The 26,654-nt window shown below is 36.2% G+C and overlaps 1 protein-coding gene across 5 annotated transcripts; it reads right to left on the bottom strand.

Annotated features, from left to right (window-relative positions):
• TMPO (thymopoietin) lies at window positions 1-26,432 on the bottom strand. 5 transcript variants are annotated; one of them, XM_086400828.1, is made up of 9 exons: window positions 25,870-26,432; window positions 18,594-18,720; window positions 16,315-16,473; window positions 10,971-11,068; window positions 4,771-4,890; window positions 4,576-4,671; window positions 4,048-4,158; window positions 2,991-3,079; window positions 1-2,216 (listed from the first exon to the last, which is right to left on the bottom strand). In XM_086400828.1, exons 1-9 carry the CDS (start codon window positions 26,146-26,148, stop codon window positions 1,931-1,933), a joined length of 1,365 nt encoding a protein of 454 aa, XP_086256954.1. In that variant the 5' UTR covers window positions 26,149-26,432; the 3' UTR covers window positions 1-1,930. The 5 variants fall into 5 exon arrangements, with proteins under 5 accessions (XP_086256954.1, XP_086256955.1, XP_086256956.1 ...); XM_086400829.1 differs by lacking the exon at window positions 4,771-4,890; XM_086400830.1 differs by lacking the exons at window positions 4,576-4,671; window positions 4,771-4,890.
• Window positions 26,433-26,654: the final 222 nt, after the last annotated feature.

The raw sequence follows: 26,654 nt of genomic DNA, 5'->3' as shown, positions 1-26,654 counted from the left end.
TAGAGGTTAATTACTTTTTTATTATTGAATTATATTGTAAAGTCTACATCTACAATTTTAATCAGGAAGAAATGCTTTGCATTTACATCAAGGACACATTTATTCTAGTGGAATTAAACAGACACAGACAAAAGACCAAGTACACATTAAAAAAAAAAAAAAAAAAAACTATATGTTTTACCCGGTCCTACTTTTGCTAGTTTGGACCATACCTTTTCTACTAGAAAACTGATCTCACATACATGTTAAGTCTGATTTATCCTCCCACATTTCTGAACATTAAATGCAGCTTCTCACAATTTCTAATTATAAACAAAAGATGGGAAACATAGTTTACAAACAAAGTAAGTAAAAGTAGACTGCTATTACTGTATAGAGGCAACGCTGAGTAAAACGTACTCCCTCTGTGGCTCATCTCAAAATACTTTTACTTGGAGAGGCAAGCATGTCTCACCTAGGAGTAAGTTTCCCACTGCCTTTGCAGCAACCAGACCTGCAAATGTTTCTGGTCAACTGCAAAGTAAGTGGAAAATGACTACAAAATATCTAAAAGCTAAATGTCACACAAGGGCTGATGCAAATCAAAATTGTGTGCTGATCTAAATATACATCTTCAGCTTTTTCTTTTTAAAAAGTATCTATTTCAGATGATATTTAAAAATAACTTACGTTTTTAATGTGCTTTATTGTCAATGACTGTAAAGTTGAAACAAATGATTAAGTCAAATTTTTGTTTTACTTGATTCTATAGAAATTTCAATTACCCACTACTTTACCAAAGTTATACATGAGGTAAGTTTTAGCTAAAAAAAATAAATCAACCACAAGGATAAAATTAACCATTTCAAGAGTAAACAAAAATCATAATGCCCGCCTCAATTTCAGAGTTTATAAATTTATATGTTAACTACTGTATATCCAAGGAAAGTTTGTAATGTAGCTTAAAAGCACATCCTTTTTGCACTTTCAAATCAAATTATGGGAAATACAGGGCAAAAAACCTTGGCAAAATTTGTTTTTGGTAACAGAAGATAATTCAGTAATGAATCCAAATGGAATCTAAGACTGGTGTTTAAAATTTCTAACTTCTAAATACACACACAATTATCTAAAAAGTATTTTGGTAACAAATTGGATTGATAGAATAAAATGTCCTGTAAATAAAAAGTACAAGTTTCCAATTATAGCCTTATAGCTAGCCAAACAGTCTTTAAAAACATGTACAGCCAGCTAACAGTTCTGTAAAACACACATGTTGCCCTGATAGACTCCTGCTAAAATCAACGTCATTTAAATGGGTCTTACTGAAGTAGGACACTCATGATACTAGCTATCTTTTAAAAAGTGAGTACAATAGGGCTACAACAAAAACATTACTATTAAAGGTTACAGAAGAGATTATCCCAGGACTTTGCCCCAGAAACACCATCAAACTTTGTTGCAGTTACAAAAAGTAGAATCCCAAGTTACTTTTTCTCTTACTGAATCTCACATTTTCCATATCTCTAGTTTTTATTCAGTAGAGAGTAGTTCTTAAAATCTTTTCTGTAAGAATTCCAAGTATTTAAACGTGTAGCTTCACATTATACTGCCATGTTTTGCCCTTCTTGTTTCCCAAATGCACAAAAACAATATACATTTTTCTCAAAAAAGAAATAAAGATGTCCACATTAAAAAAATAAAGCCTACAAAAAAGTTCCAGAGCTAAAAAAGGTTATTCATATGGCACGAAGTGATCTCCTACTAGTCCAAGTTCCAAAACATTAAATGAAGTCCGCTTATATATCTTGCTTGCTTTCAATGGAATACTACATTTATTGAGGTGAAATCACATTTTTTTTTGTTCTTGAGTCAACAAGTGTACACAAATGTTTTTTGATACAGTTATTAAAAATAGGAGACCAAGTTGAATGTGCCAAAGACATATCATTCAGTTGACTTTTTTAGAGTCATTAGATAGAAACTTATAGAATGGATTTCCTTGATTGGTTTCCATAGCTTGATAGACCAGAAACAAAAAACCGGCCACAACAACAAAGAGCAAAATTTTTATCCACATGGGAATGGAGCGTCCCTTTTTTGTCTTTTCTGACTTGACATCTGCCAAGGGAACATACTTAGGAATATATTTAGATGAATAAGATTCCTCCATCCTGAAATCACTGAGTTCTAATGGCCGGCCAGCAGCCCCTTTGATTGGTCTGCGGCAACTAGCACTGTTGGGAGTGAAAGGAGGAAGAGAAAAATAAATATTAGATAAAGTTATGACCTAAATAATATAAAATGTAATATCATTTCTAATTTCAAATTCCTAATTCCTCAAATTCTTTGAGGTAATAGTAAAAAACTGTCATCAGTCAACCTATTTAAAACTTCTATACATTTTTCATTTAGATTCATGTTTTATTAGAAAATAATTATTCAGAGTATTATAAATAGTCACTAAATTTGCCTTTTTAAAGGTTTTTCAGAGCTAATATATTTACGAGATTAAGAGGAGAAAAAAAAATAAAGGTAGTTTGGTTGTGATTCCCCCGTGACGAAATAATTCAACAGATATCTAAAAGCAGTCTTTTCAATTAGTAAAGAGAAACACTCAGGAATAAAACTGATTTCCTTCTTGTTCGCTTTCAGTTTAGATTTAAAAATAAGAATTAAATAATACGTAAACTGATTTACTGACAACCCTTCAGCTTAACAAATTTAATTTTGGAATTGACTCAACTTTCAAGAATATGAACTAGTTAGTGCTTAGAAGAATTAAAGAGCTCCCAGAAAGAACATTTTACTTCTGAGAACAGAGGCACAATAATTTTGTGAAGAATTAAAATTTCCGATTATATATGAATATATAAAATAATTATGTTGTATACTCTAAATTTATACAATTTTAATGTGTCAAATACACTTCAATAAAGGTGGGAACAAATAAATAAATAAAAATGCTCTAATAGAATACATTATATGCTTGTTTCAGTGTATGTGAATACCTAATTCCTGTTGGTGTAGCTGCTTCAAAGGGAAACATTTCCTTAAGAATATCCCTTTCTACTCTTCTTTCCTCTGTTTTTTCTCCCACCTATTAAGAAACAAATAAACAACCAAAAGTTAAAATTTAATGTAAATGCACAATGATTAGAACATAATTTTAAACAGAAGTTACAGAGAACAGAATGCACTTAAATCTATCCAACTTTTACAACTGCCATTTTAAAATTCATTATTGCTTAATTATCCATGCATTTCCAAAGCTCTCTTCAAATTTCCTCAATGTGAAGATATGTTTATGTTGTAATGGGGATCACACATTCAAAAACAAAAAAATAAAATTCAACAGCTAATATGGCAGTGTTAAGTTCCCACTGATGCTTTTCATTAGCATTAAAAGTATATTGTTTCTTCCTATTAATTTTGTAATAAAACAAATGATCAGATATAGAACACATAAAATTAAGATAGATCTTTTAACAAATTTTAGTATATGCTTTTAACTACAGTCAATCCAATCTTCCTAAGAAACAGAATAATTTTTTAAACAACCCGATTGCTTTGCTAAATTACCGTTATGCCCAGATCAAAACAATCTTTGATGAAGAATCATTAAAATTTTATCATGCAGTTAGTACTTTAAAGCTTAATTTTATAAGAGTTAATTCAAGTATTATACAAAGGCACTGTAGAGTCCCATTACCTGACCTTTCAATGAAAGACAGTATAGCTTCCCCCATAGCCCAAGTAACACCTTCAACTCAGATCCATTTTAACAGAGGACATACTAGAAGCAGCACATAAATAATCACTCCCTTGAAAAATGGAACTTAAAGAGGCACATAGTAGCAAAAGGATAGTATTAGCATGTCATACTATATTAGTTACTTTTCACTGTCACTAATAAAGTATGCCTTCAAGATAATATATGCACATATATAGACACACACACCCCACCCAATTAAGAAAGCACCGCTCCCTCCCACTCCAAAAAACAAATATAAATATTTCTTCATTAAAAGATCAATGATAGCATCGATCTAAATTTTATTCATTTACTTCAGCTCTTGTCAATGGTTTCTTTGGTGTTCTTCTGGGTATGTCTGAGAATTCAGTGATTGGCAGAATAGGAGCTGCATGCTTGAAATTTCCAGTCACCCTATTGACAACCTGCCAAGATTCAAATTATTCAGACTCAGAATTATCCAAACAAAACAAAGACAACGTTAAAAGAAAAAAAAGATAGTCGATTTCTGTAATATTTGAAACTTTCCCTTAATAAAAATTTAGGCATAAGAACCTAAAATAATTATTCAGTGTTTCATATGTGAAGGAAGCCTTATTCTTTAAACATGTTAGCAAAAAAGTATCCTTATAACACTAAGGATTCTTGAACAATGAATTATATATATATTTAAGTGGCTATATTGAAAAATTCTAAAATTCAGAATTATATGGGGGAAATTAATTTAAAATAGGCTTTAAAACATTTTAAGTTTGAAGTCTGTCAAAATTTACCACCTCCCCAATTCTAATTAAAGGGTAATTCACAGAAAATACCACTTGTATATTATGAAACATATTTACTAAGGTTTCGTTGCTTGAAGCCATTATGGTTTCAGCTATGGGAGTACTCTCTGAAATTATTGCACCATCTATACGAAAATGTTCTGAAGTTTCCACCTGTTAGTTTGAAAACAAAATAAAAACAATAAATATAAAATAACCACTAAGACCCTACCAATCTGAAAACCCAATTCTAGGCAGTAAGCCTTGCATCACCCTTTTCCTCGGAGTTCTTCTTGACCCTCTTGTAGATTCCCTAGTTAATGCCTGCAGAAGTCCGCCTTTTGAAGATCCACTTGTCCATTCAGTCTCAGTTACTCCAGCTTGAGAATAGCTCTATTCAAGCATCGACACATTAAAAAGTCATATTCTAACATCAAAACCTTAATAATGATGGCCATATTAGCACACTAAGAATCCATTAATGCCAGCATTTGAAAATAATGCTCTGCCTTCCAAGTATCACTAAATGTAATGACTAAACATATATGCAGGCACCAGAGAACACTGAAAATATGGTAGAGTCCAACTATAGGAGCTCACATACTATAATAAAAGTGAGGGTGGGGGAACACATTAATTTATCACTGGCTCCTTTTGTGACTTGTTGTTCGCTATATGGCTCCAGTATCATAGCTGCATCTCTGGCTGTCTAAACAAAAAAACAGGCTGATCACGACTTGTAAGAAAGTCATTTGTTATATATAAGAAGTTAGTTTCCTTTTAAAAACAAAATGTAAATTTTATAACTGTTAGATTAAATATTAGTCTTATCATGTGGTTAGGACTGTTTAAATAGAATCATGTGAAAAGCACTAGATTAGTGCCTATACTTGAAGTTTTTGTTAAAATGTAGATTCTGATTCAGTAGCTCTGGAGTACCGTTTGAGAGTCTACATTCCAAGTATCACCTTATTTAACTTTGAAACCTCTATTACCAGAGGATTCTTTTAACTAGGGGACACCCATAAATGATTAGTTATACTAGAATATGCCTAAATTGTCACTTTTGCTTTCAAGCTAATATTTTATATAGATAACTGATGTTTTTAATCCAAGTTAGTGTCTACTGATTTTAAAGACAGAAATATATTTTACTCTTATCTTGGGACAAGAACAGTCATCCAGTAAGTAAGTTCATTTGGCTGGAAGCACTACTACCAAAACACCACAAGGTACACACTTTGTCTCACACACTTGGTTTTGTATTTATCTCTATTTGGAACTGACTTTATAAGCTTTTCCCCTTTGACTCATAATCTGAATCTTTGGGTTTCTTTTCCTACTACCAATAGGAAAAATCTGGTGAATGTAAACAATGTCCCTCAGAAGACAAATCTGTAAACAATTTACACACATATATAATGTGTGTGTGTGTGCTTAGTCACTCAGTCATGTCCGACTCTTTATGACCCCAGGGACTGTCAGGCTCCTCTGTCCATAGATGATGCTTAATAGTTAAAATTTCTGATTATTTGAGTAGCATGGAACACTAGTTTTAATCTGAGGTTCTCAATCCTGGTGGCACAGTATAATCTAGGAAGCTTTTAAAAAACACCAAATGCCCCAACCCCACCTTTGACCAATTAAGTCAGAATTGCTTCTAGACTGGCCTGGGCTTAACAAAATTTCGTAGCTCCAAAGGGATTCTAATCTGCCAGGGTTAAGAATAACTGGTTTAAGACAATGTAACTGACATATTATGCATTTCAAAGTCAAGTATTTTTTTCAAACTAATTCCAACACTGCTACCTCTTTAATAATCAATTAATTGCTCAAGGCCAATAAAAATAGTAAGAGTACTTGAAAAAGACCAAATATTTTACCTATAACCATGAAGGTAAATGGGTGAAGAAATATCCTTTTCCCTTAAAACTGGTTATTTACCAAATCCCAGGACTTTCCATTTGTTTTATTCTGAATAAATAACTGAGATAATCTCATCAAAAATTTTACCAAACATCTCCTGAAACTATTATAGTTTATACAAAAAAAGTTTACATTTTTAAAATTAGTTATTTTTGACAGTAAAGGCCAAGTTCCATTTAAAGATTTTTAAATTTTCTTCCCTGAAAGAAAACACAAGCAACTTACTCGTTGCCTGTGGGAATAGCTGGCAACAGGGAAAGGAAGGACATTCTTCACTATAAATCATTTATGCTTTCTCTGAATCAGGTTTATTAAGTTCTCTGCTTGAGGACTGTCAACCAATTTTTATTAGTTCTTGACTATCACTATCTAATTTAGAATTAATCATCTTCACAGAAAACTATCTTTCACTGTGAAATATAGTTTTCTGTGAAGATGATTAATCCTAAAAAAAGAAAAATTTTTTCTACCAGAATCCACTATGAAACAAGTGACTTTCAGAAGTATAAATAAAAAAAAAATTACATTCAGTATTATAACTACTTCAAGATGGACCAAATAATCACTGACTGAAAAGAAACTCACTGTTATGTAAAATTAATAGTTAATGTGACTGCTGTATGCTCTGTGGTCAAAGTAAGAATTGTAATGTCATCTATGTACAGCAAGATATTCTATAGAAAGTGGTCAATTTATCATGGAGACAACAGGAGGAAGAAACAAAAAAATCTATCAGGTAAAAAGTTATTCAGAAGACAGTAGGTAGTTGGGGTACATGACAATGCAGGAACTAGGTTACTAAAGGAGGCCATATAAATCCCACTCAGTAATAATACAAGCCCTAAACAAATTTCTAACTAGTTTATAAAAAAGATAATCAGGATAATTAAAATCCACCTTACTAAGAACTACTGATTTAGGTAAAACATGACCAATATGGTTACTCATATTAACATCAAAAAACAAAGCAAAAATGGCACCATATTCCTCCAGGAGAGAAAGATACTCCCACACAGTACTTGTGGGAATTGAAAATGCTTCAACTTTTACACAGGGGAATTTGCTAACATCTAGAAAAATTGCCCAGTAATTTCACTTCTAGATTTTATAAACTGACTAAAACATGAAACAACACATGTAAAAAAGGCTGTTCGCTGGTTCACCTTCGCATTATTCAGAATACCACATAATTGAAAACAATCCAAATATCCACCAAAAGGAAAGCTGGTGGCTGAATAAATTACAGTAAATCCATAAAATGCAATACTATGCAGGGGTACAAAGCAATGAAGAGGATGGCTCTACTATATCCTGTTATAAAGTGACTCCCCAGGATATGTGTTCAGATTAAGAACAGAAAGACAAAAATGTGCAGTGTATTATTTACACTCGCTTCCTTATAAAAAAGGAAGCGAGTGTAAATAATAATAAAGAGATAAATGTATTATTTTTCTGTAATGTATTATTTATCTGTATTTAAAAAAAGAAACAAAATACAAACCAGAATTTAATAGAAATAGTAACCTTTATAGAAAGAACAAAGATAGAAGCCAGATTTCTGATTCTTCTTTTGCCCAAATAAAACCACATATATTCTCAATAATTAAAAATAAACATGAAAGGAGAAAAATATTCTTTCAAGTGACTTTAAGCATATTTTGATTTTATATCCTTGGCATAAGAAAAACTGCCCCCAATATGAAACTGTAATTAGCAGTTTTACTACTAGTAGTAAATACTGTTATTTAGAAACATAAATATAGTGAAAATTACATAAGAAGCTATTAACCAAGATACTCAGCATAAGAAAAGAGAGTCAGAAGTTTTAAGACCTAGAAAATAGCCTACATTCATAAACTTGAGAAACTTATGACCTATTTTCTCTTTCTAAAAAATAAGTATTCCTAGCTCTACTCAGGCGTCCCTAGTGGCTCAGACAGTAAAGAATCTGCCTGTGATGCAGAAGACCTGGGTTCGATCTCTGGGTTGGGAAGATTTCCTAGAGAAGGGAATGGCTACCCACTCCAGTATTCTTACCTGGAGAATTTCATGGACAGAGGAGCGTGACAGTCCATGGGATCGCAAAGAGTTGGACACAACTGAGCAACTAACACTTCCACACTTTCACTAGCTCTACTCACTGAGAAAGCCCAGAACAATGACAACCCAGCAGGAAAGAACTCCTTGGCATCCAGGTTGTAGGTACCTACCTACCAAATATTTTCCACTAAAAGGATTAGGAATTCTTTGGAAAAAATGACTGACTTATAAGAGGCAGGAAATATACATGAGTCCAGGACTTCTTACTATGCCAGAAAACAAGAAATTATCAAAGACAAATGGGGTCAATAAAAGAGAGAAACCAACTCAGTAATTACCAGCCGCTACGGATGTTATGATTTGAACATGAAAAAAATAATGACTACAACTGATCATATATCAAATATATAAAAACCATACTAGTAAAAATATATTATTGATCACCTTTCAAAATGACTGGGCACTTAACTTGAAAACTGGCAAATAAAAGGCATGTAAGCAGTTATCCTGGCTCTCCTACATGAATTTTATTTCCAAGTCACTAAGCAATTCATAAGAGGAAGTTCTTTATAAAGGAATTCTAGTTATATAGGTAAAAATACAAGTCACATCCCAAGTACTGGTTGTGGCTAGAGGCTACTTAATGAATAGCAGATATAAAACATTTCCATCATTACAGAAAGCTCTATAGCATAGCCCCACTAAAAGTCTAACTCCCAGTCTACTGGAAATACAGGGCATAAATGAATGACCCTTGAAGAAGCAATCTGCCAAATCCACAAAGTGAGAAATTCTGTAGAGAACTAATCTAGTTTCAGCACCAAATGAATGGAGGAAGGGAAAACAGTTACAGCGGAAATAGCTACAGACTTAAGACAAACCCCAAAACACCGAATGATTATGTGGAGTTTGTATGCAACCTAATTCGAGTAATTCAATCATAAAAGAGACACTTCTGAAACTGGAGGTGATTCTATGAAGAATGTATAGAGCTTTGAACACAGATATGAAAGATTTATTTATACACACACACACACGCCATTATCATTCCAAATAAAAATAAAATCCAGCTATTATCTTTTAGAGGTATATACTGAAATACTGACATTTTAATGTGTGAAATGAGAGGTGGTTGGAGATTTGTTTTAATACACTTCAGCAATAAAGAACAAAACCAAAAAAAACTAAAAAACGCTGCAGGGTGCAGATGAAGATAAAACTGGTAAAATGTTAACTGCTGAGGTTCTGTGAATGGTCAAAACACTCTTTCCTCTACTTTTCTATACAATTTAAATTTTGTATAATAAAGCCATCATCTAAATCCTGCCTGCCATCTCCTAAATGTACTCTCTCCTTTCACTGTCTATCCTGTCCTTTGATTTAGATTCCTCAAGTCAAACAATGACCCCTGGAACCTTATTTAATATCATCCTCCCAACCTCAACCTCTTTTAACCTGGTATTTGACAAACCAATGCATTCTTCTTAGCACTAAACCATCTTGCCTACATTAACTGGACCAAAGTTCTCCATGTCTGTCTATTTCAGTGCTCCTCACCAGATCTTCCTAGTTTCTCTTGCTTTATTTCCTTATTCTTCAATGTGCCCCTGCAGCTCTTCCCTGGCAATAACAGATAAAAGGACAAAATATTTATTCCAGTCTTTGTTTATTAAACAAAATCTTCTTTCATTCAAAGTTCTATACATTGTCCATACAGTCACTAAGCTTGTTGCTAACAGTTCCAATATTGAAACTAATTACATCAAACTAAGAGACACATGGCTTAAGAAATCAATAACACTTCCACTGAGGATGTGTGACTTAAAAAATGACAAAGGAAAAATGAAAAAGATAAACAGTCAATGAGACAGAAAAAGGATAAGGAAAAGAACTCTAGGGATAGATCAATCCTTGATTAGTTAATACTTCGTAAACTGAATTCATTTATATCTGTGCTTAGTTTTCCCTTAGTTTCTACATTTTCCTTTTGGAAAACTGCACCTTGCCTCACCTATAAAATGATGAATTTTCATCTAGAATAAGGAAAGAAAACAATATGGTCTTAGGACCAGACTAGCTTCAGAACTAAGGGAAAAGCCACAGAATGTAAGACAAAAATAAAAGCAAAATCAAAGACCTAGAAACAAAGACACAAATGTGAAACCATTACCCTGCCTTTTATTGTATCAGAATTGCTTAGGTGTTTCCACCTTTTAAAAATATTGGCATTTCTCTTAAAAAAGCAACATGACTGGCTCTGAACCATGCTTAGCACAGAATCAAACAAATGAGACATTTACTAAACACTTAGCTTTTGCAGTAAACACAGGATACACTACTGACAGAACACACACAGTTTAGATTTCCAGAGTCATTTACTCAACACTGTATTATTCAATGCACTGGATTCTGGGTGTCAACTGTTAACTACAGGCTGGGACACAGGCAAATAAGTGTTGTAGCAGATTGCTTACAACTGAATACAGTGATCATAAAGCTAAAGATACCTGATTGTGCTCAACTCTTCTTTGCTTGAGTGTTACCGGAGTCTTTGCTCTGCCTTTCAGTGGTTCTCTCTTCTCAAGCTTGAGCTCTATTTTAGAGTCTGGAAATAATATTGGAGAAACCATTACTCTCTGAAGTACACCATAAACTGTGTCATCCTAACATTACTTGGAACCCTGGTTTTGTTTCCCTGATATGTAAAACAAGTCTATTGGTATTATCCCCATAGACCCAAATTGGTTAACTGCAATATCTGTCTTTAAAAACTTTTCTTTCTCATTCTTATTTTATTCCATTTTTATGTCATCCACTCCATAATATGATCACCACTTCTTCCGATTTACTTTTTTTTCCCTGGGACTAACAGCCTGAAACAATGTAAAATTCCAGAGGCTTTTCACTGAAAACAATTTAGAAGTGAGAAAAGGACATTAAAACGCAGTTACCATTTGTTTTGATACAGTGCATTATTACTAAACAAAGGTTTTTAAATTAAAATTTAGAATGTGGAAGGGAAAGTGCTATAAAGAATTTGAAGAATGAGAAAAACTTGCATGGTATCAAGCTGCTAACACAGTACTCTTGCCTGGAAAATCCCATGGACGGAGGAGCCTGGTAGGCTACAGTCCATGGGGTCACAAAGAGTAGGACATGACTGAGTAACTTCATTTCTTTTTTTCAAGGAGGTATCTTGTTCACAGATAAGTAAATCACAGGTCACTTCTTCTTTCCATAATAAAGTAACATTTCTTTGAAGAGAAGCTAGTGTATATATATTACTAAGCATATCACCATGATAGTTATTACCATAACAACTCAAATACATGTATCTTTTTATATGGTTCAAAATCCCATTCTCCTAGTCTTGATTTTATCACCATTTGAGGGGCTAGATTTTTCAAGAGACTGATAAAAATTTTAGTTAGCTTCCATACTTTTGTGGCCATTTATCAGTGTAACAAAATTAATGTTGTCACTTCTATTAACAAAAAGTTAATTACTTTCTTATCAGAGACAGAAATGGAGTCAATTCTTAAAACAAAAGCTTAGTCTTCATGAAGTCAATGGTTTCGCTAAAAAACAGTCAAGATAACTATGTGGCTTGCTAACTATCTAGACTAGCACTAGTCACTCCAGTCTACTTCCAAGTTTCCCAAAAATAAACAGTGATTTTTCCTTTTTACCATGTCAGTTCAGATCGTTCCATCTTTATTTAGGATTAAGGTATCAACTCCATCCCCCACTTCCTAGTAATTCTATTAATGGCTCTATTATCTATGGGACAATCCTTAACAAAGTCTTTTGTCCGTTAACTCAGAATCTTAAGAATTAGAAAGCACAAAGTAAAGAACCCAACAGTAGTTAGCAGAAATTCAGTTACACAAATTAGTTATCTGGTCACAGACTAGTTTCTCTTACAAACTTAAATTTCAATAGCTGATAAAAAACATGATCCTCATGAACTATACTTCAGTTAAAAAAAAAAACCCATGGTCCTCAAATAGAAAACAAAAAAAAAATCTGAATATTTTCAGCTATACCATTGGAATGTCAGGTAGTTTCTATGAGGAAATGGAAAAGGCACGTTCATCCACAAATATCTAACTTGCTGAAACTCCAAGAATAAAACACACACATACAACATGTTTGTGGAGACCACACAAAACTGTTCCAATTTAACAACTTTATTGAATTTGCAGAAGCATTCTACAGTTACACATTTAAAAAATCACAGAGTACTTAATAGGTACATGTATACATGTACATTTCAAAAGACAAATAACAAAATTACTCCCAGAAAGCTGCAAAGATGGACAGGTTAGTCTAAGAATATAGTAATAGCTGTAAGTCCCAAGAGACTGTATTTTGCTTATACTTAATCTACTATTTTCCATAAAAATACAAAGAAATTCAATAATCAAGTGCCTCTACAATTAGACTCTCTCATCTTACAATCATAGAAATGAAAACAAAGAATAATATACTGCTTTATATTGACACATAGAAACTGGTATACAGTATGATTTCTTATAACTTAAAAAAAACTAATAAAATTGCTTTGAAAATTTAGCTTAGATTAAGCCAAATCATCCATGAATTACTACACACCTTAGGAGTGTAAGTTCCATCTTTCTTAATTCATTTGACTATAGTTTTACAGTTATGGTGAGACTGCAGTATCCCAGAATACTATGGTCTAGAGCAGTATTTCTCAAAGTGTGGTCTACCAACTGTTTGCTACCAGTCCATGAAAAAATGAGGCATTTGCACTGGAATGTAAATCAGCACACTGTCTGTCTCTCTCAATAAAATTTTACCTCAAAAATAAACCCTGTCATTGGTCTAGATTCAAATTCTGGTACATGCTTATCTTATCTGTGGATAAGTAACAGTTTGTAGACTGGCACTTTGAGTTGCACTGATTTGGAATATTATGAACAATACTATAGACATCAGCAAAAACAACATAAGTGAGAAGAGAAAATATGTAGAAAATATAAGTTCTGGAAAGCAAAGAGATATTTAGTAATATTTAAACCATGAAGACTCAACTTATAATCTAGTTAATGGAATTTTCTTAAAGAGCTGTAAGAAAACCTTAAAATCTTAAAATAGGAACAATTATTTGAGAAAAAAAATATGATCTAGAAAAGCTTTAAATTGTTAGTCTCAGGCTTTCTATATATCCAACTTTAAAAAAAAGGCAGTTATATGTAGGCAATTACCTTTATAGTTCAATTTAACTGGTAGAAGTTTGACAGTTTGGCATAAAAGTATTTCAAATTCCTAGAAAAGCTGCCAAGTTCCCCATATTAAAGATTACATAGATGTCTTTATTCTTAATTTTACTAGTGTTTATTTCCATACTTTTTAATTACTTTGAGTACTTCTCTTCCAAATAATGTTCCACCTTTAAAGGGCACAACAGCCAGCTTATTCTTAGAAGCTGGATTTATTCTGCAATCCTTTAGCCAGAGATGTCGGCGGCCTAAAGTGGAAGATCCCATGGTATGGGCAGCCATCTTTACCTCATCAAAGGCAGCTTCACAAAGGAATGAGGCTGCATCATATGCTCTGCTTAGCAATCCAACTGCCTGGTTTGTGCAACTAGGATCTGAGCTAAGAATTTGTGCAGCCTGACTCACATCTGCCTGCAGAGCCCGAGCTACAAAGGCAGTGTGGGTTGCAACCTGCAATGCTGATGCTGCAGCTTCATAGGTTCTACAAAGTGCTAAGTCCAACTGTTTATCACAGGACTCAGTGGAAGCTGCCTGAATACTCGCTGGTGGAGCGGCATGAGAAATAAACTCTAGGATTTCATCATCTACTTTTGGAACCGATAATATCCGTGTTGCCTCTCTAGAAGAAACTGGATACCTGCATGCCAATGAAGGCGGCTGCCTATCAATTTGCTGCCACTCCTCTTCAATTACTTTTAAAATAGATTCATGGAAGGGAAAAGATAGTTCGGGGGCATCTATTTTATCATGCTGTGATTGCTCAGACATTTCTATGCCTAAAGTAGCGAGTGAGTGAGAAACAACAGTTTTTGCAAAAGACATCAGTTCAGATCCAGGTGTATTTTGAAATGTCACAAAGGAACCTGAATCCTTTTCCTCTACTGACTTTTCACTGAATCTCGGTAATTTTCGTGGAGGAGACAGGGGTTCAGTTTCTCGAACATTAGATGGACCAATTCTCTTCCGTGTATTTGCTACATCAAGAAGAGGTGTAGAGTTAGAAGTCCCAGGCAACCTACCTCCTCCACCCTGGACCAATAGAGAATTGACATAATCTCTGATTGCCCTAGCAAGTGGTGGAGAAATTACTTGTGATTGCTCAGACTCTTCTAGTGCTTTCCTTTCACTGGAGACAACTGACTGATCTGAACCATGGGACCTCTTGGTACATACTGGCTGAATTCCACTTTTCTCTCCCAAGTAAATATTTTCTACTGTGTCTTTATAGCAAGTACTGGTGGTTTCTTTAATCAGTGAAGGAGAAGCTGCAGCAGAGACCAACATGGCAGCGAGTTCATGCTGAGGAGATGACGAAGAACTTTTCTCTAAACATCTATCATGGCTAGACTTGGAGGAAACAAACAAACCTCCAGAGGCTAACTTTTGGTCCCTGTCAGGCAAGGTTGTGGCAGTAAGAGGTTCCCTAGGTAGGTCTCCCTTAGAAGAATGTACTTTCTTAGCTGCCTGTTGTTCTGTCCTGCCCAGAGGAGGACGGGTGGAGATTTCAGGAAAAGAAATAGCCTGAAAAAATCCACCAGAGGCAGTAGTTGGAAGTTCAGAAAAAGGAACAAAATCCCTAGTGGACTTCGCTTTCTTGTGTTCTTTCTTCTTTCCTGTAGAGGCAAAAGAGGCAGGAAGTTTAAGCATTACTGTGTTTAATCTGATTCTACTCTTTGCCTCTTTGCTAACATAGTGGTGAAGGAAAAGACTCTATATTTCATATTCAGAACCACCAATCTGACAGATTGTGCCCTGACAGGCAATGCTTATAGAGATATAACCAATTTGAGTCATTAAATAGTCATGAGCTAACAAACAAGTCATATGAATTAAAAATTTATAAGTGTCAAGTTGTCATATAATAAATTTTAAAAGGTTGTTTATTTCACATATTACTTGAAAAATATTTAAATACCATGGCCAATTTTCCTTAAAATAGCCCACAAAAAGTATGTCAAATTTACTATAGTTGTCTTGAAATCAGATCTTCTAGCAAAAATTATAAATTTAAATGCTTATCAATAGAGAACAGAGAAAACATGCCATATGTAAAGACTACTGCTATATGAGAAATAAACCAGACATATGTAATAAATCGAAAAGAGATCTTAGTAATATAACACAGAATAAAGAAAAACAAGTGGTAAGATTTAGCATGATATCACACTGATTTTTAAAAAAGTACAAAATAATACCACAGACAGATGTATATGAAAAAGTATTTTAAAATAGGCTGCAAAAATAAGCATCAAATTAATGATAGTGTTTGCTTCTGTGGAGATGTTACTTGGAAAGGAGTAAGCGGGGAAACTGTCTCTACTCGTAACACTTTTTCCTCTTAGAAAGATGAGACTTGCGGCAAAAAAGATAAGGATACCTGGCAATTTTATGTGACAAAAATTAGACATCTGTACTTTTCTGTTTCTTAGAATTCTCAACAAAAGGTATTAAATCAAATTACTTGGAGGACTAATCATGGGAACAAAATCTACATATATCTTGGTAATATTATTTAAAATTTTATCTTCATGTTTATTATATCTGATGAATCTGAAAAATTTTTATTTTTTTGATTATATAGTTTATTAACATCACAAAATTTTACCTTCTTCATTGTCACTGTATCTGTCAGAGTCATTACTTCCATTCTGTCTTGTATTTTCCACTGAAGAAGAAATTGTTGGCAGAGGAGTAGAAGATCTAGATTCTGTTCCTTGTTCCCTCAGTTTCAACAGCTTTTTCTCATATAGTTTCCTGGTTGTTCCTGCATTAAGGCAGAACTTGTTTTATTACTTGTATTGTCTTATTTAAAGATTCAGCTCAGACATTATCTTTGGAAACATTAAAATGCTACTTTTCACTGTTTCTTCTTCTAAACTTAAGTGCTTAAAATATTTTCTAAAACAGGTTTTTCTCCTGAGATTTTAATACATGATTATAACAGTGTTTTTTTCTTTTTAGTAGCATGGGATACACAATAGACTGATTTAGGTCTTAAGGATATCCTACTACTGAAGAGCCACCTATGACTGAGTATCTTTGAGTGAAAAGTTTTGAACTTTGTGTAATTTCTCTAGTACTATGTAGCGAGTGTTGTCACTTTAGTCGTGTCTGACTTTTTGTGACCCTATGGACTGCAGCCCACCAGGCTTCTCTGTCCGTGGAATTCTCCAGGCAAGAACACTGGAGTGGGTTGCCATTTCCTCCTCAGGGGTCTTCCCGACCTGGGGATAAAACCCACATCTACATCTCCTGCACTGGCAGGCGGGTTCTTTACCACTAGCACCACCATAGTATTTGCCTTTGTAGAAAAATGTTTATAAACAGACTGTACTCTAAATTATTATGATTTAAACCCCATAATTCTAAGAGATTAATATGCCTATAAAACGTCATTCAGTTATGGAAAAAGCCCTGTAAAGTCAAAATTTTAAATTCAATATATTTGACACACAACACAGTAAACTTAAGATGTTAAATCATATTTAAATGTACTGCTGCAGTAAAAATAACCTTTTATGGAAAATGTGTTATAAACAGAAATTATACACCAATTAGATGGCAAAATAAAATTGATTATAAATAATTTAGTTAAACATCAATGACAACCAAAAATATTTTACGCTAATGTATATCTTTCCTTGATTTCTATAAGAGGAATAACATGATAAACATGTTTTCTAGAAACAATGTGCACCTCAGAATGCTATGTATAAAAGTAGTCTTAAGATGAAGAGCTGGGGAAGGGGAAATAGAGAGCTGTATTTAACCTTTCAGTTATACAAGATGAATAAGTTCTAGAAATCTAAGTATGGCTTGGGCTATAGTTAACAATGCTGTATCACATCCTTGAAATTTGCTAAGGTAGATCTTTGCTCTCACCACACATACACACATAAAAAGAAAACCATATGAAGTGATAGATATGTTAATTAGCTTGATTACGGTGATCATTTCACAATGTACAGGAAGTTGTACACCACATATGTACAACATGTTTGTCAATTATACCTCAATAAAGCTGGGGAAAAAAACAAACAACTGGCATATCAACATGTAATTTAATATGTTTGATACACAATACACAGGTTCCAACATCTCCTTTTATAATTTTAAATGAAAAATATAAAAAGTGTATTTATTGTCTGTTCGTAATTATATTAATAGGCTTACTATCATCCATTTGGAAGCAGTACATTAATTCTTATTTGCAACTATACCTACAGATAAAAACTCACAAATCTACAGTATTCAAAATTTTATATAACTGAGAAGATCAAATAGAACTTTCTCATCTTGAGTTTATTGCCAACACCCTCCAAAATTAAGGCATATCAGCCTTGCAAACTTAATGACTTAACAATAACCAAATGATGAAAATCCAGGGTATTTACTTTCAAGTTTTCTCTTTTCAGTTTGTTCTTTAGGGTATCCTTCTTGAATTATAATTAAGACAAGATTTTTTAAACCACATTTTTAATGATAACTAAAAGTGGGTACTATGCTGGGAATTTAATAACTTGAGTTATATTAACAAGTCTGTCACTAACTTACTGATTTGGATTAATCTGGCCAGCTATGTTACCTAAGATTTTCCTCAACTGTTATGTAAGACCCATCATGTCTCACCAAGCAATATGATACGGGCACAAAACAAAACAATCTCAACAGAGTAATCTTGAGGATTATATAGTTAAGATTATATAGTTCAATTGTCTAACTTTATTTCCCCCATCTATATTTATATTTAGGGAAACTAAAGTCTTGGTCATAAAAATAATTAATGACAGGCCCTTAGAACAAAAACTCTACCTACTAGACAAGAGGGGAAAACAATTTTGGGGACTGCTTCATAAAAGGATACTTGAAACTTAATCAGCTTACCCACAATAGGACCAGGGTTCACTCCGTATTTCACAAGCTGGTCCAGAAGATCTTCGTTAGAGAGCTCTGTTACATCTAGATCATCTTTATCTTCTGGTCTGGGTTTATCAGTTTTCTTTGTGGCTTTCTGTAAACAAAGTCCAATTATCAATTCCTAATTAAAATTTCCAAATTAAGAAATTTTCATTTACTATATAACTAACACTGCATACAATAAACATGCAAATTTATCTTCAGGCTAACTTATGCTACAGTAGGGCTTAGCAATTTGATTAATTTAAAAGCAACTCATTATTCAAAAGTATTTTGTAAGTTCAATTATAATTATACAAACCTAACAAGCCAAGCAAGTAACTCAAATTTTAGTTATTACTGTTAAAATAGTCGATTTTGGTTAACTTATCTAAGAAGAGGTGATGGCACCAAAAATTCGAAAGAGCAAGTCTGGGTCTGAACATTTTCATTCAGATATTCCTAAATAACAATTACTACTGGCTTTTCAATAATTCTTGACAGTTTAAACCAGCAAACTTTAAGACTTTACCATAAAGGTTTACTCATGTTATGTATAAAAATGATTGCTTTTAAACAAGCATACTGGAATTTAGGAAGCCCAAACAGATATTCTTTTTTGTATATAGTGACTTTAGTAGCCAGTTTTTTGACACATGAAGGAAATCAGACTTTATGAATACCTATCACCTCTGTTACTGCTTTGTTACCACACAATCTACATGATCATTTCACTAAGACTAGCTGAAAAATGTGGAACAAATGCAGAGAAAAAAAATCTAAAGGTGGTTTTTAAAATAATTTAAGGAATAGCATTATTTACTGGAAAAACTATATAAACTTCCAAGGTTCAACAGGGGAAGGAAGTGAAAGTCTGGTTACCTTTTAGGGTTGTGGCAAATAGCTTTACAAATGTCTCAGTAATCCCAGAAAGCATCAGAGTACTGAATATAAATGGTTGTTTAAATAATGGCCACAAATATCAAAGTCAATGTAGGCCCAGATTACTATTTAAGGCAGAAGAGTCAATACTGCATCCTAGAAATATTTTATGCAAAATGGCGAAAATCATAAAGTTGTATGGGCTGTTTACTTTCCAATGATGCTGAGGGGGAAAGAAAAGCCAGGCATTATTTGGTCACGTACTAGAATTTGTTTTTCAACCAAACAAAAATGTGAAATAACTTTATATAAAGAGCATAAATTATGACCAACCTAGACAGCATATTAAAAAGCAGAGACATTACTTTGTCAACAAAGGTCTGTCTAGTCAAGGCTATGGTTTTTCCAGTGGTCATGTATGGATGTGAGAGTTGGACTATAAAGAAAGCTGAGCTCTGAAGAACTGATGCTTTTGAACTGTGGTGTTGGAGAAGATTCTTGGGAGTCCCTTGGACTGCAAGGAGATCCAACCAGTCCATGCTAAAGGAGATCAGTCCTGGGTGTTCATTGGAAGGACTGATGTTGAAGCTGAAACTCCAATACTTTGGCCACCTGATGTGAAGAGCTGACTCTTTTGAAAAGACCCTGATGCTGGAAAAGATTGAAGGCAGGAGGACAAGGGGACGACAGAGGATGAGATGGTTGGATGGCATCACCGACTTGATGGACATGAGTTTGGGTAAACTCTGGGAGTTGGTGATGGACAGGGAGGCCTGGCGTGCTGCGGTTCATGGGGTTGCAAAAAGTTGGACACAACTGAGCGACTGAATGGAACTGAACTGAAAGAGCATAAAAAGAACAGTGTCATCAACACAAGAGAAATTGTTGACACAATTTTTTAAGTGTCGTGAAAAATTACCAAGGGTACTTTTAGGAGGCTTTAAAATTGTACTCATCTAGGATCATCAACATCCCACTCCAGTACTCTTGCCTGGAAAATCCCATGAACGGAGGAGGCTGGTAGGCTGCAGTCCATGGGGTCGCGAAGAGTCGGACACGACTGAGCGACTTCACTTTCACTTTTCACTTTCATGCATTGGAGAAGGAAATGACAACCCACTCCAGTGTTCTTGCCTGGAGAATCCCAGGGATGGGGGAGCCTGGTGGGCTGCCGTCTATGGGGTTGCAGAGTCGGGCACGACTGAAGCAACTTAGCAGCAGCAGGATCATCAAGCTCAAATCTCAAAGCAACCTACAACTGATGTCAAAATAGCTGCCTAGAGTCTAAGAGTTCTGGATATCAAATCCTTGAATTCTTTACAAAAGGCTTTAAAAAAACAAAAAGACCTAATCCTGTCACCTACTTGAATTCTCCAAACAGACTGGGAAGAAAAACTCCATTGTGTAACATAAATACTTTAGGTATAGTTCACCTGCAGAAAAAAATTCCTCCAACCACAAGAATGTTCAAATTCTCTTAACATCTATGAATTTCAACGTCTGGATACAGCCTGAGGTTTTCAAGAACTCTATCTTTGGTGCTCATCACATTCACTACTCAGTTTTTATTAGGTATCTGCACATATGCTTTACCTTTTCCAGATGATAAACTCCTTCAGCAATAGTCCTTCAGTCTGGTCTGTTATCAAAATCTCAGAACTTTTGGAAGAGTTGCCTCTATTTTAAAAAATCTTACTCCATTCTGAGTCCTAATCACGGGCCTGAGAATCTTTATTCTAATGTGTAGCTCAGGTGATTTTGGATGTAGCATTTAAGAGGATAACACAAAACAGGAGTACTGTCATATTGTAACCCAAGCATCTGAAATTAAAAAGAGTGCCTGACATAGGAAAAGGTACCTGATAGATGTTTCATTGAATGAATGAATCAAAGCGCCATCCAATGAAATTAGCCACTTATTTAAAAAAAAAAATCAATTTCTTATTAAGAAAGAACAAAGCCTTAGCAAACTCAAGCAGGAAACCAGCTTCCTTACATTTTCTTAAAACAGTGAAAAACTACAGCTGTACAAAGAAATTTTGAGTAAGAGTCCAATAAACCGGCATAAGGTAAGTCAAATAGTACAGGTGTTCATATTAGGGCACCTGAGCTTTACTTTTAATGAAAAAAAGTTTCAGAAAAGTAATGCCATTCTATGAAATATCAAATTTAATGAGAATATAAAAATTGGGAGTATACATATTTACCAAGTAGTGTAGTATACATGTTTATCAAACCAGCAGTTTCAACCAGGAAGAAGGAATCATTAGTTGTACCGATTTCTGCCTCCAACGAGCTTTGTTCCTTTAAGTAAATATGTAATCTGTTTCCTTTGGTCAAAAATACCAAGTACCAATTAGGTGCCAGGCACCACTCTCTAGTTTCTTCCCAACTACCAGATGATACTGGTTTTTTTCAACTTTAAAATTCAAAAGTTCTATGATATCACCTAATGAGCCACTCATTTAAATCTCTACCATTACCAGCAAAGATGCTGAAAAGTGAAAGTGAAGTCGCTAAGTCATGTTCAATCCTTTGCGACCCCATGGACTGCAGCCTACCACGCTCCTCTGTTCATGGGATTTTCCAGGCAAGAGTACTCGAGTGGGTTGCCATTTCCCTCGCCAAAGGATCTCCCCGACGCAGGGATCGAACCTGGGTCTCCCGCACTGTAGGCAGACGCTTTACCGTCTGAGCTACCCGGAAAGTATTAATATAACATTATTACTATAACACAGATTCTACTGAGCATTTATATACCAAATTGTGTTCTAAGCGCCTTACGTATTAACTTGAAAGAAACTGAAAGTCGCTCAGTTGAGTGTGACTCTTTGCGACCCCATGGACTCTCTAGTAGTCCATGGAATTCTCCAGGCCAGAATTCTGGAGTGGGTAGCTTTATCCCTTCTCCAGGGGATCTTCCCAACCCAGGGATCGAACCCAGGTCTCCTGGGTTGCAGGTGGATTCTTTACCCGCTGAGCCACAAGGGAAGCCCAACTTACTGAATCTTAAATATCCTATGCGATAGACACTTCCACTTTACAAGAAAGGAAACTGAAGCCCAAAGTTGTTTAGCTAACTCAAGCAATCTGCATAGTAAGTTACAGGGTAACACCTGAGCAGACTTTGTATAAATCACTTTCACAAACTTACTCATCCAATTCTGAATGTATTATGGTAAAACTGTATTGCTCTGGCATTAAAGGCAACAAAATTCAGAAATCCCATGTTGTAACAGCTATCATGTGCTGTAGTTGCTGAGCACTACACCCCTTCACAAATGCAACATCATGCAATCCTCAATCTAAATAGTTATTAGATTATTCCTATTTCAGATGCAAACTGAGCATCTGATAGGCACTGTTGTTTGAGATTATCTGAATAAAGGGCAGACCTGGGATTTGAATCTGTAATTCGGAATCAGAAGCCTGTACCCTTAACACCTCACTGTAGGTGGTCCATTTATGATTTAACATTTACTACAGAACATACTCCTCACTGTTCTGCTCCATGTTATTAAGCATTTGTTAAGAATTCATAATTCAACAGATTAGACCATTCAAAAATGCCATGCTCTCCTGGATCCCAAACAGCTACAATGTTTTACACCCTGGAACTGAAAGGCAGACCATCACCTCTGTAAATGTTTATTTTTGTCGAAAATATCGGTAATTCCATCACTGGAAAATACTGGTTATCATCAAGATGCATGACACAGAAAGCTTAGAAAAAAGAAAACTAAAAACAAAAACCAAACTCTGAACATGTAAACATTCTGTCCTATCACACCAAGTGAGCCTGCTCATGGCAGTGGCTGAAATGAAACAACTCCTTTAATTAAACATATTCCCCATAAACCCATATTTAAATTGAAGGTATACACTACGTCCTTGGCCAAATCCACATTAATGTTTGTTTTAAAATGTTAAAAAATTCACCATTAAATTTGGCTTTCTCCTAGGTTATAAATAGTCTTTTAAGAAATGTGACTCTAAGGACTTCCCCATTGGGTCAGTTAAGACTCTGCCTTCCAATTCAGGGGGTACCAGCTGGATCCCTGGTTGGGGAACTCAGGTCTCACATGCCGCAGGGTGGGGCCAAAAAAAAAAACAAAAAACAAAAACACCTGACTCTATATTGTTATTACACATAGGGCTAACAATGAATGGAACGTAAACACTGTATATACAAGAGGAGTAATTGTATAAAAAAGGAGAATAATTTAATATACCGATTATAAATAGCATACAGTACTCTTATAAATTCAATATGTTTTTCCTATGCCTAATAAAAAAATCTATCAGACTCCTCAGTTAAAATAGAACTCATTTTTTACTTAATGTGCTTTAAAACAGAAAATGATGTTGCTAACCAACTACCACTGTTAACCTTCTCAAGTTGTTGATACCATTGAGTCCAACTCAGGGTACACATTTCTGAGTTTTACAGTTGTTCTCTATAAGGATTGAAACAGTAATTGAGGTACATGTTACTGGACAAAGGTTCCTTTAAAAAATTACTTTCTTTCACTCAGTTTATCTGCATGTGTGTGTGCTCAGTGGCTTCTGACTCTTTTCGACCTTATGGACTGTACAGCCTGGACCTTACGGACCTTACAGCCTGCCTGGCAGCTTGTCCATGGGATCCTTCAGGCAAGAATACTGGAGTGGGTTGCCATTTCCTCCTCCAGGGGGATCTTCCCCACCCAGGGACAGAATCTTAGTCTCCAGCGTTTCCTGCATTGGCAGGAGGATTCTTTACCACTGAGCTTACCTGGGAAGTCTGTTTATTTGCACTGTGCCGACTAATTTTGATAAAGTTCCTAACTTACTGAGCTAATCCAAGAAATTAATTACAGTGGTTGGTAGGTATACAGGAAACAAACTCTTGTAGTTAAGAGGCCATCATAGGAACTCAACGATGTTAGATAACTGAACTGAAATTAAAAATTTTTACATTCAGGTCTTCTTATACCCCAAACACAGGTCAGATTGGGACATCCTCTCTTCTAAAGTTGGAGAAAAAACATCAAAACTGAGATGGTTGTTTCTGTCGACAACAAACCATCATCAGAATAAGAGAAAATAATCCTATCACATACATACAACCAAATACTTCCACGATTCAAGAATGATACACCTGCACAGAAGACCAACATAGGTTATCAAACCAGTATTTATTTGGCACACCATATGCCAAGTACCGATTTAAGACGTAAGATTTTCAATTTCTCTAAAGCCCAGGCTTAAGATTTAATTAAATCTACATGTATGTATTATATCTTTCCTTCATTTCCATATGGGTAGTCCAGAAAACACACTGGATAAGTTTTTTAAAACTAAAGTTAAAGTAACTTTGAAAGAAGCAGCCCTTAATCAGTACCAACAACTCCAAACTCCATTTTTAATGTTTTACAAAGCACTGTACTTTACACCAATCAGTTTTAACCATATCCTATAATGATTTGAAGTGACAACCAGTCTTGTTAATACTAACAAAACAGCACATAAAAACCCACCGAACAAAACCCAAACTATTCTCAAACAAAATGCGCATTTGCTGGAGCCAATCTGAATTCGGGATTAAATATTTCAAACTGCAACACCAACAAAGCAGAATGTCACGAAATAAACATTTCTCCTAATTCCAAAGGCTCTCCTTTCTTCATGCAAATACACCAAAACAACCAACCCTCCCAAACCACTAGTACCTAGGATTTTCAAATATTTGAGCGTCTCTGATAGTCCTTCAACATACATTTTTAAAAGTTTGCTGAATTTAGAGAAATGCTGCCGCGCCAAAAAACAGCCTGGTGCTAGAAGGAGTAACCCAAACAAGAAAAACAAAAACCGTTCAAAAAGCCCTCCTTATGCAAAGAAACATAAAAAGGCGGGAATTTTATTTCAAAATTTGGTTAGATATCAACATGTCACAAATTGCCCTCCAGGGAGCGCTCTGAGACCCGCTCACCAGTCATTTCGGTTAATAAAGCGGGAAAACGCTCGAGCGTAACCTGTAGCCGTTTCGAGATAACCCTTCTCAGGGCTTTTCGAAAAGGGCTGGGAAGTCCCGGTCTCACTACCCTTTCCCGACGGCCGGGGGTGCAGGGACACCGAGCTGTCCGCGCGCAACCCGAGAGCAAAGCTAACTTCACACCGCACGACACACCGCGGCCAAGACGCGCGCCCCGCGGCCCCAACTTCGGGGCTCTCCACTCCGGCCCCTCCCCTCTCAGAGCCCGAGGCCAAGAGGCCGAGTCGGGCGTCCGGAGACCCAGAGGCCAGCCCCCTGAGCGGGTGGGGGGCCCACCCCGCCGCCGAGGCCCGAGGGGGCGCCCACTGCTCAACGCCCGCCTTTGTGGCCCCGGCAGGGCGTCCTTACCCTGCCGACGGCGGCGCGGCTGCGGCCCGCGACGGCGGCCCCGGAGCCGAGGACCGGGGTAGGTTCGCGCTCCTCGTCGCTGGAGAAGTCCGGGGGCCCCTTGCTGTTGGCGCTGGTGGCGAGCGGCGGCCGGTTGCGCGCCGTGAGGTGCTGCAGGTAGAGCTGCACATACACGTCTTTGCGCTGCTCCCCGGCCGGGAGCGTCACATTGTTGGCGACCAACTCACTCTTCAACTTCTCTTTCGTCAGGACCGAGGGGTCTTCCAGGAACTCCGGCATCTCGGCGGCGAATCCCCTTCCCCGCAGCCCTCACACCCTCCGCTCACGCCGGCGCGCTCGCTCCTCGCCCGGGGGAGGGGGGGCCGCGCTCCCGCCTCCGAGCCTCACGGCTCCCGCCCGGGACTGACGCCTCGAAGCCCAGCGGAAACCCGCGCACACAAAGCCAAGCCAAAGGCGGACACAAAAGCCCCTGCAGGACAAGTGCGGCCCAGTGCGGCCAAGCCAGGAGTCCGCACCAACCCCTGCCCACACACCACGGCCAGGGGAGAGGATTCTCTTCGCCCACGCCCCAAGAAGGCGCGCCGCCATTGGCCTGCGACCGGAGGAAGCGCGGCGGTGATTGGCCGGACGCCTCGCGCGGGTTCCATTAGCCGCGGCGCCCTGCGAGAGGTGGTGGAAACGCAGTTTAAAAGCCGCTCGGGCGGGAGCCCTTGAGTGTGGCTCGTTTGTGTTTCCTTTTCCCCCACCCTTAGACGGCGGTAAGGGACAAGTTGCACTGCCTTTTG

The sequence above is a fragment of the Bos grunniens genome, chromosome 5 (assembly GCF_055505025.1).
Source record: "Bos grunniens cultivar Pamir isolate PY7600 chromosome 5, Bosgru_T2T1.0, whole genome shotgun sequence".
NCBI classification, from domain to species: Eukaryota; Metazoa; Chordata; class Mammalia; order Artiodactyla; family Bovidae; genus Bos; species Bos grunniens.
Note: the sequence above shows the minus strand (reverse complement) of the source record. Positions and strands in the feature narration are given on the sequence as shown.

Excerpts from the sequence above, each read along its gene's own strand:
- TMPO (XM_086400827.1), bottom strand. The coding sequence starts at position 26,148 with ATGCCGGAGTTCCTGGAAGACCCCTCGGTCCTGACGAAAGAGAAGTTG. Across the intron at positions 16,474-18,593 it reads GAACCCTGGTCCTATTGTGG|GAACAACCAGGAAACTATAT; the intron begins GTAAGCTGATTA and ends GCCTTAATGCAG. Across the intron at positions 15,323-16,314 it reads ATACAGTGACAATGAAGAAG|GAAAGAAGAAAGAACACAAG; the intron begins GTAAAATTTTGT and ends TTGCCTCTACAG.